The sequence below is a fragment of the Perissodus microlepis genome, chromosome 18 (genome assembly GCF_051167445.1).
Source record: "Perissodus microlepis isolate ML-2025 ecotype Zambia chromosome 18, ASM5116744v1, whole genome shotgun sequence".
Classification (NCBI taxonomy): domain Eukaryota; kingdom Metazoa; phylum Chordata; class Actinopteri; order Cichliformes; family Cichlidae; genus Perissodus; species Perissodus microlepis.
The window spans coordinates 9,518,881-9,536,335 of NC_140478.1; the positions used below are offsets into that span (position 1 = coordinate 9,518,881).

General features: G+C 41.5%; 1 protein-coding gene across 3 annotated transcripts; it reads right to left on the reverse strand.

Moving 5' to 3' along the window:
• Positions 1–200: 200 nt before the first annotated feature.
• On the reverse strand, positions 201–15,634 carry LOC146367240 (SUN domain-containing ossification factor). 3 transcript variants are annotated; one of them, XM_084912834.1, is made up of 24 exons: positions 15,368–15,634; positions 12,165–12,270; positions 10,505–10,624; positions 10,011–10,231; positions 9,824–9,925; positions 9,545–9,686; positions 9,340–9,457; positions 9,104–9,228; positions 8,917–8,984; positions 8,706–8,813; positions 8,408–8,513; positions 7,939–7,959; positions 7,461–7,516; positions 6,548–6,630; positions 6,207–6,272; positions 6,035–6,100; positions 5,173–5,260; positions 3,346–4,686; positions 3,107–3,194; positions 2,132–2,236; positions 1,701–1,858; positions 1,404–1,492; positions 1,245–1,300; positions 201–896 (listed from the first exon to the last, which is right to left on the reverse strand). In XM_084912834.1, the coding sequence occupies exons 1-24, from the start codon at positions 15,424–15,426 to the stop codon at positions 444–446; spliced, it is 3,945 nt and encodes a 1,314-aa protein (XP_084768960.1). In that variant the 5' UTR covers positions 15,427–15,634; the 3' UTR covers positions 201–443. The 3 variants fall into 3 exon arrangements, with proteins under 3 accessions (XP_084768960.1, XP_084768959.1, XP_084768961.1); XM_084912833.1 differs by having other exon boundaries at positions 1,404–1,495; XM_084912835.1 differs by lacking the exon at positions 7,939–7,959 and having other exon boundaries at positions 1,404–1,495.
• Positions 15,635–17,455: the final 1,821 nt, after the last annotated feature.

The following is a 17,455-nucleotide window of genomic DNA, read 5'->3' on the forward strand; positions in this document are numbered from 1 at the left end:
GGGAAAATGTTACCTGAAGTAACATAGCAGCTTTTATTTTGAAAGAGAGATTAGCCACAGCAAATAATTGTTTCAGTTCTTGATTCCTGGTCACATGATATTCGGATTTGTGTTTTAAACACGGAAATTCCTTCAACAACAACAACAAAAATAAGACGTTCACATCTTGAGACCTGTTGGGTCAATAATCACGTTCACTATTCACAACCAAAAGAGGAAAAAGCTTTAATGGAAAGCTGGGAAGACATTTATTTGATTTGAAGTAAAACAAATGCAAATGATAAGAACTGAACAGTGACGATGAAAATAAAATGAACTTTAAGAGCGAACAGATTGTCTCGCGGTGAAACTTAAAGCTGCCTTTGCCCACAAAAGTAAACAGATGTCCTCTTTTAGAAAGATTTGAGCAGTGGGTGAGGGGGAGGTTTTTGTCACTGTTTGAGTTAGACGGGACCTGAGAGCGCCACAAATGTCTTAGTGCTTGGCTCTGATTTCCTCCTTATGATGTCTTCTATGGTCGAAATGGGCAACGGTTCACTTTTGTCCCTCCGAGGAGCGTGAAGAAAATCCACCACCGTGCAGCTGGGCTTAGGACGCCTGCGTCGCCATGCCCGTTTGTCTGCCCGGCTCTTGGGTGGAGGGAGGCCGTCACAGATTCGAGAGCAGGCTGTGGTGAGGCCACAGAAAGAGGGGTCGTCTGAATGAGAAGATCCCTCCGAGCTCCCCTCTGACGGTGAGTCTCTAAAGGTAGGGTGAAGTAAATTTTTTGTAAGCGGGATGGGGTTTGTGGTGACAGGCGCTCCGTTGCATACTCCATTGGTCAGCTCAGGACAAGACTGTAAGGAGGGTTTCAGAGTCTCCACCTTTTCAAGGGGTTTCATCTTACGACGTCTCCTCTGTATAAGAAAAGAATCGGACAAGGCAGAAACATGAGATGCATTTTAATCACGATACCCTGGTAAAAGGGTTAATACCTTCCTGATATTACACTGTGACAATACAACACCAGTGCATTGTGCTAAACCCCAACGTTCAGTTTACTTGTTGCAAATTTATAATGGTTCACAGCTTACTGAACTCAGTAAAAACTCCCCACTGGTGGGGTTTCCATGCTGCGCAATACTCAATATTGCATCTCCTAGCAAGTTCTTTTTTTGACAGTTTTGAAACTCAACACACATCTTGATATACTGACCGAGCCCCCCCCTTCCCCCACAAACCACGCTACTAAAAGCATTACACACCTTTCTGTTTGCTGGATAAAGACTCTCTGTTCCCTCTGCATGCAGCATTTCTGGGCCTGTTACAGAAAAAAAGGTTAATTTCTACAAACGGATTAGCGATTTTTAGCAAAATAAAAAGCAGATTCTTAAAACTTTCTATGTTATGTGGTGCAACTTTACCTTCAGAGGTGGCTAACTGGAATGAGTCAGAGTTTATGAGTGGATAGGACGCACTCCTCTTCAAACCCAGTTCATCACAGCAGAACTGTCTGCTAAGGATAAAATTCAGTGTATTAATGGTTAGTGGAAAAGACAGCACACACCACCTTTATCAAGATATCTTGATGAACAACTCAAATTGTCCTAATGAGTAAAAATCACTCATTGCACTGCAACCTCTCCTCACAACTCCTAAGAGCCCATTTGAAGTGCTCTCTTTCTACTTATGGCTTCAGGTGGCAGAAGTTGTGTTTGTACCTTTCAGGACAGCAGTAGGTGTAGCTCTTAGGCGAGGGTGGCTCTGGTTCTGTGGTTGGAGGTTCAGTGGAGAGGCGACAGTGGTTGGCACACAGTAGAAGGCCGAGAGACAGACACAAGAAGAGAGACAGCAGCAGGTAATTCTGCCTGTCTGATACCTGGAACGCAGGAAACTGGTTTTAAGTAACATGTGATATGTTGATGATGAGGACAGAAAGTACTCTGACAAAAAGTGTTATAAATACACTGTGAGGGGTTTTTATAAAGTTCGTTAAATATTAGCAGCTTCTCCTCATGCAAAAGCACCTAATGAGCAAGAGCACCAGCGCACCCTAATGACTGAGTGAGAAGACTCAATTTACTCCATTTGGGAAAAGGCAGGAAAAAAAGGACTGCAGATGACAGCTTTGTGCCCGGAGTGTCCCACACACCTCATTCTGCAGTTGGCTGACTCTGACAGACAAGTTGAGAACCAGCTGAGTCACGTTCTCCAGTTGACCCTGCAGAAACTGGATGGATTCAGTCTGACGTTGGTCCTATGGGTGTAAAAAGGCAACACATTAGCAACCAACCGCACAGGTTCACGTCACTGAAATGATATGCAAAGGTATGATGAGTAAGTATTTTGGGGTATAATAAGTGCTTGCTCTGTTCACTTGGAGATAGTGCGTGACCTTTTGAGTTTTTCATGGATGCACGTTTAAGCAAACAAACACAGAGGCATTTCCCTTTGAAATTTCTCTTCCAAACACAATTTTGTGTTGTTGACTTTTCATTGCAACACTTGAAAAAAAAGTGCAAAATGGGACTAACTTGAAATTATTTTTGCTACTCTCTTTTTTTCAGTGTGTTTAAAATATGGTCAAATCTGATATCGTTATTTGCTCCTGATATCCAGTCTATTAATGATGTCCTCTGTAGTGGAACAAAAAAATCGACTGTGGTCATAAGATAAAACAATGAGCTACATGAAACTGAAACATTGTGACTATTTTACTGACTGCACCACAAAAATATGGAGCAACATTAGCATTCATGTGCAGTTGAGCTCCTGCCCACCTGACAACTCTCCAATAGGTCTATTCACCCTCTTTCTAACTTAGAGTAAACGGTGCGTTAATGGACCATAAAAACAAAACAATGAGTTGAATTCCGCGTTGAGTTGCGAAGAATTGCAAAGCCAGTTAAGGGTAGGTGTTTGAGCCATCGCTAATAGAAAATATTGATTAGCGCAATTTGGATGCCAAAGAGCTTTGAGGAAAAACACATCTGACCCTTGGAGGCAGCTGCTACATCATGTGGCTGTTCTACAGTCAAAACGAACAGCAAGAAAAGATTTTGGAAAGAAGCAGCCATCTCAAAGTCAGACAAAGAGCTCTGCATGAAAACTGTGTGTTATTGTTTACCTGCTCCTCTGCAATTCTGGAAGTCTTCTGCAGTTTAATGATGGTTTTGTTGAAAGCCTTTTGCATCTCTTCCATCTGCTTTCGATACCTTAAGAAGAAGAAGAAGACGACGAATAATAATAATAATAATAATAATAATTAAAAAAAAAAAAAAGGATCACTGTAACCTCAGCTCATTAACAAAAACAACCTTTGTATTTTTGTTTTCCTCACTCCTTCTGTCCTTCCACCATCCTCACCTCTGGCTAAGCTGCTCCAGGTAGCGTCCGCTCAGTGACATGTTCATCTCCAGGGCTTTAATGCGGTTGTTGAGTCTCATGAAGACCGACTCTTTCTGGCTCGAGCTGTGCACCGGGTTCCCGTTCTGCTCTGTGCCATTAGGGGGCTCTGCATAGATGTCCGAGAGGGACGGTGAGGTGGGTGAAGAAGGAGTTGGGGAGGATGGGCGAGGCAGCTGACCGTTGCCACTTGAAGATGCTGAGATGTCGTCTGCAAAATCCTCCATTTTAGCATCTGCGATGGCTGCGTGACCGCCAGAAGGCTCAGGTTCTGCAGCAGGTTCTGGAGCAGGGGGGGATACTTCAGAAGAAGCAGTGCTGCTTTCGGGTACAACAGCTGAGTCAGGCTGCTGCTCTAAATGAGCGGAGCCTGTGGGTGCAGGGACTGGAGATTGATCTGTTTTGTCTTGGGTTTGAATGAGGACATTTGTTTCTACTTGAGTGACATCAACCTCCAGCTTCTCCTCTGGGGGTGTCACCGATATGTCGTCTGCTGTGGAACTGGTGCTTGGTTTTACAGGGACAGAGCTACTGAGAGAAGCCGAAGGCTCGATGTGCTCTTCTTCCTCCAGCACATCCTGGCTGTTCTCTGGCCCTGGCTCCTTTGCCGGTTCCAAGGTGGACAGCTGTGGCGTTTCCACAATATGGGTAGGTTTGGCTGCAGATGAATCAGCATCGCTGGGTTTGGGGAGCTTCATGGTTTGACTGGGCTCCAGCAGAGGAGATCCAGATGCAGATTCTTCTGTGTTCCCAGGAGGCTGTGATACCTCCGATTCTACAGCTTCACTCTCTGGCTCCTGCTCAGAAGCTTGTTCTTTGTCTTGGAGCTGATGCAGCTCACTCGGGTGCTGCTGAGGTTCAGGATGGGCAGATGAGTGCGTAGGTGGGTGCCAAGATGGTGTTTGGGTAGAAGGAATTATTTGCTGTCTTTCCGCTGTTTGGCATTCCCTGTGTTTGGATAGTGAGGCAGAACACTGCTGCTGGAAATACTCCAGAAGAGAAGCTGCACAGGAGCATGGAGAAGAAAGTGAAGGAACTTGAGGGCAGTACTTTAAGCTTTCCTGTTGTCTCTCATGATGATCCTTTTTCTCTTCTTCCAAGTCATCCTCCTTGTCCAGAAGGATGATTGTAGAGCTGATAGGTTCTTCCTCATCCTTGTCTAAAGGAAGAACTATTTTTTCCTCCACAGGTGGGAGCTCTTGTTTGACACCATCAGATGTGGTTGACGTCTCTAGGGCAGAGTTTTCCACAGTTTCAGGGATATCAGCGTCTTGTGAAATCTGCACGTCTTCAGAGTCTGGACTGGAGAAACGAGGACAATGTCGTAAATATTAAATGCAGAGAAGAGCAAAAACTGTAAAAGACTTATAGTCTTAACCAGTGTCGTCTACATACGTACAGAAATTAAAACCGCAGCTTATCCATTATTTATTTTAGTGAAACACAGCAGTGCTCCATGACCTGTGGCATTATTCATCACTTTTCAATTCTGATAATAAAAATACAATTTGGTTTGCTGAAATTTCTAAAATGCTTTTTTTCCACCTCTGAAAACAATACCAGCATTTGTTGAAAGTTTGCCTGTGGTCAGTTTAAAACCATCTCTCACTTTTACACATCGAAAACGCCACGCCATAGGTCATAGGGAGTACTATTGCATTTGTGTGAAGAGGCTCAGAGGGACGTGCAAAATCTACTAACTATTAAAAAATGAAAAACACTATAGATAACACAGGTAATCAATGGGAGTAAAATAGTGAACCTGTGGTACATCTGACAGGTACTCACACTGAAGTAGTAGTAATAGTAGTTTCAGTGGTGGATTCAAGGGGCTGCGATGGCTCAGTTATGTTCACTTCTTGGGATGAAAGGCTGCCTGAAAAAAAAAAAAAAAAAAAAAAAAAAAAAAATCAGAAAATTTTAAATCAACAACAAATGTTTCAAAAGTACAGTTTAGTCAACTTCAACATTTTTGATTAAAGAAAAAAAAAAACTAAACAAAAATAAGCTTGTCAATCCTGAACATTGTATAAGACTGAAAAGACAAATAACTTTACAAAAAAAGTGTCAGAAAAGTGTGTGAAACAGAAATTAAAAACAAATGATTTAAAAGCTGTATTTATATAAAACTAGAACAACGTGCAGCATAAAATGCTGAAATTCAAATATCTGTCTCTTGAATGTTATATATTTGTATTACAGTTGATGAATGCACTTTTTATTTTCTATCAGTAACACATTGTAGTCAAGCTGTGTTTACCACTGTGAGTATGAGACCAATTTTTGTAGTTTTAGAATCCAAATATTATTTTCCTTGTTGATTAATATGAGATTTTAACTGGTTTGGTTTTGTCTGGTTGAGTTAATCAAGGCCTCTCCTCATGTCGTGTACACTAACACATCCCCTAACATCGAGGAATCAGGTTGGATTGCAGGTTAAATGACTTACAAATTTCCAAAGGCTTAGTATCTTTTTTTATATTTGCATGGTAGGGTTTCAACTTAAACCCACAGATTGTTTTAATTTTACATTTACACCGGACCCTAACTTTTTGGGAAATTTGGGTAGCTTTTATTATGTTTACTCTAGACAAGGTAAAATAAGAAAACAGTAGAGTGTGAGTATACATGTATGGCGTGTTGCCCGTACCATTCATCTCTGTGCCTCCTCCAAGAACGTTGACAGCAATATTGTTCACCATGTTTAAAATAGCATCTGAAGAGCAAATGATAACATCAGTCACAAGTTCACACAAACACAATCTGAGCTTGAGAACAAATGTACTCATCTTCATGCTGTAGGAGTTTAAAATCAGACTTGCCTTTTGCTGATCCAATTAGATTCTTGGATAATTTCGCCTCACCAGGTGCCGATCCAGAGGGATAATCTGTAGGGAGTGTTATTAAACGCTTTCATATATATGTAAGAAATTAAAATCACCAACCAATATAAATGTAAAGCAAACTACTATGACATTAGCTTATTTTTTACACAAAACAAAACTTTAAAAAAAATTCAAAACTTGATGATTTCAATACTAATTTATTATTCTCAAACTGTACTGACAGCTGCACTTACACCAAGTTTAACAAGTCTACAAGTCTTTTTTTTCTTTTAACAGCAGTTTACAGTAATTTTAGCTACAACATCCTCTGTTCTTACCCAAGTCGTCGTCCTGATCATCTGGCCTTTCTGAGGGATCAACTATCTCCTCATATTCTTCCACCATGCTTGTACCAAACACCCTGTCATAAAAATAAGGATCCAAATCTATAACCACAGTCACACTGAAAGTAATTTACAGTTGTGGTCAGAAGTTTCAAACTGTCGCACTCAAATAAGAGGAAAATGTTAAGAAACAACCCAGGAAACCTCACTGCTCATAGTTAATGAAATAATGAAGGAGGAAGACTAATTCCAAATTCTTCAGCTTCACTTCAAATCAACAGCTAAACAGTTACAACTTGGACACAACAGAAAAAAATCATCTCAAACACACATCAAACCTGGTCTAGGACTGGATAAATGCATAAACATTAAGCCCCAACCTTGTAGAAAATATGTGGACTATGCTTCAAAGCCAGGTCCATGCCAGGAAACCAACTATTTTAAATGAACTCTACCAAGAAAAGTAGTGATGAATACCAAAATCATCTAGTCGAGGTGCAACTTGATAACGAACATTTAACAAAGACTAATGGGGGGGAAATGTACATATTTGAGCCTGTATGCACACTTATATATTCAAACTTATACAACCAATTCTTGTTTGCGCCAAGTCACCAAATAGTTTTCACTTCCTCAAAAACTATTAGTCAGCAGTTTCTGAAACTGATTTAAATGCATCTTTAAACTCTGCAGAAGCAGGAAACAACTGCCAACAGGTTAGTTCCACTTTTTCTAACCAAAACCTTGATGCAGTACCAAAAATCAGACGCTATCTTAGCTTGTGCTGTGTTATGGTTTCTTGCTTCTTGTGCAATATACCGATTGTGACTTATTTAAATAGATTTGAAAAGTAAAAGCTGAGAATGCTTCACACTGCATGCTGTGCGTTAGGAGCACTATCACGTACCTTATGAGACTAAGTGGACAGAAATGTTCAGAGCCAAAGTGAGAGACCAGCTCTACCTACAACAAAAAAATTAAAAAATGCAAAACTCATTCAGATTATTTCATATCTTGTGTTGCAGATTTATAAAATCATCAGCAGAGTTATTAATTAACAGCAAAGCATTGATTTTGTTATAAAGTGAATTAGTGTAATGAAAAAAAAAATGATGGGTTGACAGACTGTGTAACCAGGAAATCAGAGAAATTTGAGAAACATAATAATGGGTATTATTCTGAGGATTATCAAATGTTCACAATGTCTGAAATAAACACTTTGAAAAAGCAGAGACTGGACGTTACAATGGTTTGCAGGCAGCACAGCAAGTTAGATCTGATTCTGTTTCATTCTGATCACAGCAGTTAGACACAAAACACACTCCCCTCCACGTTTACTGTTCAGGTCACCCAACGACAGAGCACTACAAGAAGGACAAGCTAACCTTTATGTACTTGGTGAACATCTGAAGCAAGAGAAAAGGGAAAAAGAGAAATATTAAAAGAGATGTCAGCATGCAATAAAAACGAGACTAGAGAGAGTATGCTGGCTTCACCTGAGTCACTCAGGCAAATGGCAACACCGTCTCTAACACTTTTCAAAATGGCAAAGCCACATTACATGCATTTAAGACACGAAGCTGACAAATCTACCATGAATAAAAAGAGAAATATCAGCAACACCAGGGACAAAGAAAAAAAACACTCCTACAGTACAGTCGGGTAATAGTCAGCTGCAGATCGAAACAACTGAATAAGCAGTTCACCTCGACATATTCAGAAAATATCCTGTTAGTAATGTAATTACACTGAAAGATTACGGCAATTTGTTGCACACATTCAGCAGAGAATAAGGGAGATATAGCAAAATAATTCAAACAAACAACAAAACAAAAAAAAGAATATAGTGCTCACCTTTACATATTTTGCATAAAGATGCTCATCCAGTGGGAAGCTCTGAACTGTACGTTCATCCCGGGCGTGAAAAGTTCCCAGCTTTAGCCATTTATTTGTTGGGTACCTGCAAAAGTAGATTCATACAGCACAGTCAGATTAGTCGATGACTGAAGCTGCAGCTTGGTGTCGCTGGAAATTACAGCAAGAAACAAAAAAGATGACAAATGAAAATGTAAATAAGTGAAAATGTAATCTTCTTTTAGAAGATATTAAAAAGATGACATGACAGATCCGACAGCATAGCCACTGGGCATACCTATCACTAATGGACACAAGAAAGTCTTTAGGTGTAGACGAGAAGAGTTCAAAGTTGGCGATGTCCAACTGCTTCACCTGGATGGGCTCACAGAGCTCAATAATGAACCTGAGCACCAGAGAGAGGGTGGAAAAAATAGAAAATTGGGTTTAAGAGAAGAGAAGAAGAGAATTGACTCATTTGTGGATAGAAGGAAAGGGATGCAACATACCAGATTTTATTACTGCAGGGGTTTAGCATGTATAAATCCATATTCTCCTTCAATATGGCTGAAGTGCTCTGCATTGAACAAATTAACAAAGAAGTATGAGTTGAATTTGTCACTGTGTCAACATCCAGCAGGAGAGGCAGATTTTATGATTTCATGGTGAATGGAAAACATAAGCATCATTTTATACCTTAGCCTCTGGGTTAGCGCCAAGTATCTTGGCCCCACACTCCACTGAGGCGTAGTTATTAAAGTTCTTCTGGACCTTCTTCACTGTATGAGAACCCACGTTGTTGGAGGTGTGAGTAGACTGAGCTATGGTGAGAAAAAATGGGGGGGATATATAGAGATATATATTTTCACACTTTTGCAGTTTATTCTAGTACAGAAATGGTTGCAATTTCAAAACTCATATTCTGATCGTACTTTTTTCTTTCTCCACCTCCATCATCTTGCGTTTCCACTCATCAAAAGTGGGGATGTCCTCGGGGTCTTTGGTGCTCACGCTTGAATCTGTGTCTGTGGTACCAGGGGAGCTCAAGTCCTGTCACAGATAATGAGAAAATGAGAGCTGGGACAGCTCCTCTGGCGTGAAAGGAAAAATAGTTCACACTGAATCCACGCTCCTTACCGCCTCCTTGAGTGTGTGCGAGACGTTGGCTTCCAGGTGCTGCGTACCGTGACCAGCAGGAGAACTCAGAGGAACATCAGTGTGGACTTTAGTACCTGCAGTGTGAACATTGGAAGTGTTCTCCAGAACAACTGGAGGGCTGCTGTAGTAACGAAAAATGCATCGTTGCCATCGTTTAAAGAGAGTCGAGAATGAATTGATTTATTTAACTACATCCAGAGGTTTTTGGTTTCTCTGTTTTTAAAATCTTTCAAAGGGTGAAATGTTAACTGTACCTACCTGTCACTGTCATATGGATTGTTCTCTTCTTCACATTCAGCAGGAGGCAGGTCAGAATCATTGACCTCAGAAGCAGCTACATCTAAGGCATCGCCCGGGACACTGAAATTAAAGGGAAAAAAAACATTTTAGCAGGAGCATTAAATGAAACAAACATCAGCAGTGAGATTTGACAACAGTAACTTGCCCCTTGGGGATGCTGTCTTGAAGATTAACTTTGCTGGGGCTGTCGTTAGTTTCGGCAGAAAATGCAGCGACAGAGTCGGGGGAAGGCGGCGGGGAGGCATGCTCCTGATCTTGAGTGACAGAGATTTCTATATGCTGACTTTCAGAGCTGTGCTCAGGTTGTGATATTCCTTTGTCTGCCTCCAGCTCTACCTCAGCAGCAGACTCGTCTGCTTCAAAGGCCTGATGGATAAAGACAAGAGATATTTGCACTGTTGAGTGCAATGGTATCGTTTGGCCCATTTACCAGAGCTGGACTGATCAATGAAACACTTAAAGCTCTGAATATCCCTGAACATTCGTGACCTTGATTGCTTCTCTTGCGGTGAAAGTTTTATGCTGATGGAAACAAGATGTAAAACCCCTTTGAAGTCTTAGCTAAAACATGTTGCATGCAAGTATAATAGACAGTGATTGCAATATTAAATATAAATGAAAGCTGCAGTCACACTATACCATATCATATTCTTTTTGGCCCACTTCTTGGGGCATCTGCTCCTCTTTGACACGATCGTCTTCTGTTGGTGGCTCATTTTCAGGGAAAGGTGGGGCAGGTACGACCAAGCTTTCCTCGACCTAGTCACGACACAATGACATTTCACTGATATTATTACACCCCCAAATTTGAGTGAGCTGCTAAAAAACTTTGCTCAGTCCAAATATTCTCTATTCACCCTGCTCACTCCTCCCCACCCCCAACAACAGCATCCAATACACAATCAACACAAGGCTCCAGCCTGTCTCTCTCAACCACCCAGGTTAGGAGGGAACTGAGGAGGATTAATGGCAAGAAGGCAGCGGGCCCAGATGGCATCAGCTCAAGGGTCGTCAGGTCCTGCGCGGACCAAGTGTGTGGGGTGATCGAGCACCTCTTCAACCTGAGCCTAAGGCTGGGAAGAGTCCCACAGCTCTGGAAAACCTCCTGTGTTGTTCCAGTGCCAAAGACTTCACGCCCCAAGGACCTCAACAGCTACAGGCCGGTGGCTCTGACATCTGACATTCTGGCTCCGTTCCTCTTCACCATCTACACTGCAGACTTCTCCCACAACTCCACCCAGTGCTTCCTGCAGAAGTTCTCTGATGACTCTGCAATAGTCGGCCTCATCACTGCAACCACTGAACATCCAAGGTATGGACATTGAGGCTGTGGACAGCTACAGGTACCTTGGTGTTCATCTGAACAACAAACTGGACTGGACTCATAACTCAGACGCCCTCTACAGGAAAGGGCAGAGCAGGCTGTACCTGCTGCGGAGACTCAGGTCGTTTGGAGTGGAGGGCCCACTCCTGAAGACCTTCTATGACTCTGTGGTGGCCTCAGCCATCTTCTATGGTGTGGTCTGCTGGGGCGGCAGCATCTCCGCCAGGAAGAGACTGAACAGGCTAATCCGGAGGGCCAGCTCTGTTCTGGGATGCTCTCTGGACCCAGTGGAGGTGGTGAGTGACAGGAGAATGGTGGCTAAGCTGTCATCCCTGTTGGACAACATCTCCCACCCCATGCATGAGACTCTGACAGCACTGAGCAGCTCCTTCAGTTGGAGACTGCGGCACCCACGGTGTGGGACGGAGAGATTTTGCAGGTCTTTCCTCCCCACTGCTGTCAGACTCCACAATAAAGACTTTTGCAGCTGATCAAACACACAAACCCACACATGTGCAATAAGACTGCTATATGTGCAATTCTTCTTCTGACGAAGTTGTATTTTTGTATTTTCCTACTCAGTTGTATATAGTATTTGTATTTCTATTTTATTCTATTGTATATATTATTCTATTCTATTTATTCTATTGTATATAGTATTTTATTTTATTCTATTGTATTTTATTGCATTCCAGTGTTTTCTAATTTCTGCTACATAACTTTGCACTTTTGCTGTAACAAAGCAAATTTCCCACCTGTGGGACTAATAAAGGTCATCTTATCTTATCTTATCTTATATTCAGATAATGTTGTTGTTAATCTGCTACAAATTAGCACAGCAAGGCGTTTCCAGAGCTGTTAAACAAACGAAGGAGTGCATAGTGAAGTGTCTGGTCACAAAAGCTATTCATCACATCGACCTGTACAAGCTCTGAGCCATGAGGTAAGTTCTGGTACAGTATTGCACAACGCTACCTCGTGATGATGGAAGTGTTCCTGAGGCTCTTCTTCCGAGCTGACCTCCTTTGGGGACACGGGGCTCTGGGCCTCTCCTTGCAGCTCTGCGCAACCAACATAGCAACTGTGGTAGCGAAGGGACAGAGTGAAAGACAGTCAGTGCCACAATACCACCGAGTCGGTTTTGAAAAGTAGGGTCACTTCATTTTGTGGAAAACAAAGCGCTCGGATTCTGAGGATGTGAGGAACTTTTAAAACTCTTGCCACAAGCGAACAAAACAACACTTTTATTTCATGGCAGTGAGTCATGAACGGAGAAACCTGCAGCCCAGTGTCACAGTGTGACGCACCGAGCGTTCACGTGGCCGTACCCCAAGGAACCAGTTTATCTTATCTGTATGCAGAGCCAGGGAATGTTTTCAGAGCCAAAAGACACACCTCAAGCACACTGCACATTACTCAACCTGTCTGTGAGACCTGCTTTTCATGTGTTATTCATATCCTTATATTGTTTTAATTGTGGGATGAAGGATGAAAGTATTTGAGGAATGATGATTACTTCAGATGACTGTGCGTATTTCTGGATAACAACCAAATTAAAAAAAAAACGTGTCTTTAAATGTTTATGTACATTTTTTTTTTCATCAACTTAAAAAACTGGAACAAAACGTAATTGTGGCATTTGCAAATGTTTTGACTCCTCTTCACTTATCAAGTGAAGAGGAGTCAAAACCTTATGTAATTAACTAATAAGGGCTTGTAAAAGGCCAAATGCTCCTAGTAGCTGATGACATTTCCGAAGCTGGCCTCCATGCACCTAACACAGATGACGCTCACTGATGCCCACAAAGCAGGTGAAAGCTATAAAAAGCCTGAAGAGCTTGCAATTTCCTTGTCTTTGTTAATGTCATTCGAAACAGATGAAACTGGCAAGAGGACTGTGGAAGTCTGCAAGAATCAATTAGGGTACTCACGTCTCTGCAGTTCAAAAATCATTTGTCTCGAGGTGCTGGAATTTTGGATACACTTATATATTAAAATATGCCTTTATTTTGAACCCTACAAGTCCGTTGGGAGACACAATCCCAAAAAGAAAAAGGTCTGGGTCACAGTGACTGCCCCCACTCTTGGCAGAAAAACAACAATAAACAGCAGTAACAAGCCTTAAAATAGCTGCAAAAATGTCAAACTGGTGTCCTCAAAGGCCACGCTCTAACAGTCACTTGGCCACAACCCAGGTCATGACATGGATTTTATTCTGGATTCCAGCTCAGGTACTTTACTTGGCCGGCTGCCTGGCTGGCATCGCTTTTGTGTTGATCTGACGTGAGGCTGGACTAGTCAAAAACACCCATGAACAACAGAGCATTTGTTTTCTAATTGAAAGTCATCTAACACAGTGTGATGCCAAAGGAGCAACAGTGGTGCTGAGCCACAGCCAGCTAAATAATTCATTACCCAATTACAAAGGGTTAAAACGCTCACCATCACATTCAAAAAGCTAAGATATGCTCAGTCTCACCGCAAATGCATTAAACGTTTGTATTACACAGTATACTGTATGTTATTATTATCTTTGAGAAATGAAATGGGTCGTATAAATGCAGGATTTGCAAAACACAGGATTACGTTTTTAAGTGATAGTAGTGCCAATGCAACACCATGAAAAAAAGACTTAAAGAGCAGCCTTAATATGTGGAAGTGAAGTGCTGACCGCTGCAGCAGATGAAACAGACGAAACACGTCTACCACAAGTGCAAAGATCATGTATGTGTGCTCACTCTTGTCAGACTGTCCTTGGGAAACATGTCTGATATGTGACTCTGATAGGAAGAAATGACACATAGTATGATTTCACCTGTATGGTGGTTTATGACTTCAATGAAATAAATTAGTGGTAGAAAAATTAAATCACGCACTTTTTTTTAAACAAATGCTGAACCAGTTTTTTTAAATATACGGTAATTAAAGTTAGTTAAATACAGTTTTATTTATATAGCACCAAATCACAAAAGCGGTCACCTAAAGGTGCTTTATACTTAGAGTAAAGACCTTCAATAATAGAGAGAAGCCCCCAACAATCAGACGATCCCCTATGTACAACCACTTGTAGACAGCGGATAAGAAAAACTCCCTTTTAACAGGAAGAAACCTCTGGCAGAACCAGGCTCGGGGAGGAGCAGCCACCTGCTGCGACCAGCCGGCTACACTCCCTAAATGTAAATATGGAGAAAAAGCTACTGAATCATGGTATATCAGATGTATGGGTCTCATGTTAAACATCATACCATGACATCAGTGTTTCTCTAACACGGTAAAAGGAGTTTTGTACTCTTCCTGCTGTGATACTCTACTGGCATCAACAACTTCATTAAATTCCACGGCTTTTTCATGGGGTACAAAGCTGATAAACATTAAAAGGCAAAAGCAGCATCACGTAAAGCTTCTGTCTAAAATAAGAGCTAAACTGATGCTGTTGAAAGTAGGCCATGCCAACATCACCACTATAGATCCTAATAAAATATTACATCACGTCCCTCCCTCCCCTTCTGTCTGAAGCACAGCAGGCAGTTTGTTTGATGGTTTGTTGCCATTCTATTAAATCAAGACTAGAACCCACATTCATCCTAATCCCTGTCTCTATGTTCTGTGTCAGAATTACAGAGTCCCAGCAAACTCAGGCTTCCACAGGACAGACATGACTGACGTGCAAGGCCCATAATCCTGTCAGCAACTGATGAACCAAACCTGTGTAACGTCTGATCCGTCACGGCATGGGTTGTCACTGATGTACACGGAGCAGATTAGCGTGTGTGTGTGTATGTAAACCAGGCTGTCTTGGTCAGTGTCTTCTAGAAAGGTAACAGTTAAGCTAGAGCTCAGACAGACTTCGCACAGGTGCCAAACACAGCGGCTGGTAAAATTCAAATCATATTCTGGCTTCCAGACCGTAACATTTTCATGAAGTGAACAACTTCGCGAGGTCGTTTAAAGCTAGCTGGTTAGAAGTCAGCTACTCAAGCTAACTCGTCTGCGAACAAGTCAGAAGTCAGCCAGGTGCCACATCACACCACAATGTTTACGCAAGCTAGCCAGACAAAGCGATGTAAAGGTTAACCTTGGGGTAATCTTTACTCGGGCTGTTTGGCAGTTTGAATATTTTGTGTTTTTCAGCGAAACAACAGTACTGTTTTCAAACGGGACTAATTAAACTAACTCACCAATAGACAACAACTAGCCACACTGACACAAGTCGCCACAACAGTGGTGTCATCTTCATCCCTCTCCTGCCGGGACAGACATCCTCTCCGCGCTCACAGAAACGTTGTATCCTTTTGCTACGCTGTCTTTCACAGCGGTGTATAACATAAACCGATCCGCTGTTTCCTGTTAGCAAAGCTGACGTTGGCAGTTTCACTAGTGAAGTGTGATGCTAACTGCTGTAACTCCCCCACACACATACACACATACACACATAACTTGCTACCGGGCCACCGCGAAACTGTCCAATGAAAACGCAGCGACGCCATGGCGCAGTTCAAACTGAGCGTATGTTGGGAGCGCTCGTTTTGGAGCGCCCGGTCGCCCGATTGTATTGAGCTCCTTGAAGTGAAGTATTTTAAATTTGTCAAGGGAGTGGGATTTTGCCTTTCAAGCGTTATCATTTGCGATAATCAAAACACCCCCGCAGTGTTATAGTGTTACGATCATGCGGGGTGTGGACAGCTAATGGAAATTCACACAAGCTCCGTAAAACATGTAAACTTAAACTCTCGCTGTATACCCCATTAAATAACTTTATAATAAACCCCAAATTCCACACCGTGAAACTTACATGCGTGCTAAAGATAGTATATGTCTTTTTTGTTTTTGTTTTTTTGGTGCAATCACGTGTAACTTGACCTCAAATATTGCAAATCGGTGCGTTTCTTGCACCAGTTTTACAAAAGTATCAGCCTGTATCTCAACAGGTCAGCGCAATTATCAGGAATGCGAAGAGTCCTGTGTTATTTTTGGCTGTGAGGTTCACTTTGCAATTAGATATCGTGCACTGCAGCAAACAGCAGTGAATGCTGTTTTATATTAAACCCACTAGGGGGAGCCCTCTGCTCAACCCTGCGGGGTTTTCAAATTGTGAAACATAACTATAGGCGTTAAGGAGGTCATTTGAAACTCACCTTGGTATAAGCAAATCACGGGGTGATGAGCCCAAGAGCCATCATGTGCCTAAAGCGCTAAATGAAAAGAATCATCTCTTCCATGAATAGAGCTCCAAGCTCACTTGAGCAGCACTTTAGCTTAGTGTGACTACAGGGCATGTGGCCAGTCATAATACAAAGCACACTTGGACTTTGAGAGGACAAAGATACCACATCCTGATTTGGGGATGACTGAGTGCACATTTGGACTTAGACAAAAATGAGTCCTTGGCTTTAAGAAAATTTTTTTTACAGGACTACATTCATAACTAACGAACGAAATGTGCTAAAAGAAACACTTTTTTCTGGGTCTTTTGGTAAATGGTAAATGGACTGGTTCTTTTAAAGTGCTTTTCTACACTAAATGAGCACTCAATGTGCTTTTGCACTCAATTTCAAATTGTGTGGTCATAATGTAGAGTTTGGCAGTTAATTTCTTACCAATGCATGAAAATCAGAAATCATGTAACATCGCTACAAATTAATGTAGTGAAATTAATGTACTGAACAGTTTTTTGTTTTTTCCCTGGTTGAAATAAACTTTTACTACCAGACCAACCTAGACTTCTGCTGCCACCAAGTGGCTACAAGTGAATCACATTACTTTAACATCAAGAGGTTTTTCTTGTGCAGTGGACATGCAAACCGCATACTAAATACTGTGTTAGTGCCACAAAATGTGACAGATGGTATAGTTTACCTATGTCTGTTCTATTAATTTATGTTAATAACGTTCATTACATATATCTTACACACATCACCATCTCTAAGCAGAATTTTAGTACATTTTCTACATTATGGAAGGCTTAATGTCTGCACAAAAAAAAGCATAGAAACTGTAACAAACCTTTGTTTTAGTTGAGGAAAGCAAATAACCAGTGTAAAACACTCTGATCCAGCAAACACGACAAGATCATTGTTGTTAATCTGAGATGTGCAGTTCTCTGTCCACATATTGATGTTTGGGATGGTGAACAGAGGAAATTGCCACTGACTGACCCTTTTGTACGGTTTCAGTTTGTAATGCTCACAAACTGAAACTTCTAAATGCATAAATGCAATTGATGCTAAGACTACTTTTTTAACATTTTTAAACACTTTTTACATAAA

Excerpts from the sequence above, each read along its gene's own strand:
- LOC146367240 (XM_084912833.1), bottom strand. The coding sequence starts at position 15,426 with ATGAAGATGACACCACTGTTGTGGCGACTTGTGTCAGTGTGGCTAGTT. Across the intron at positions 5,261-6,034 it reads AGGAGGCACAGAGATGAATG|GCAGCCTTTCATCCCAAGAA; the intron begins GTACGGGCAACA and ends TTTTTTTTTCAG. Across the intron at positions 3,195-3,345 it reads CTGGAGCAGCTTAGCCAGAG|GTATCGAAAGCAGATGGAAG; the intron begins GTGAGGATGGTG and ends CTTCTTCTTAAG.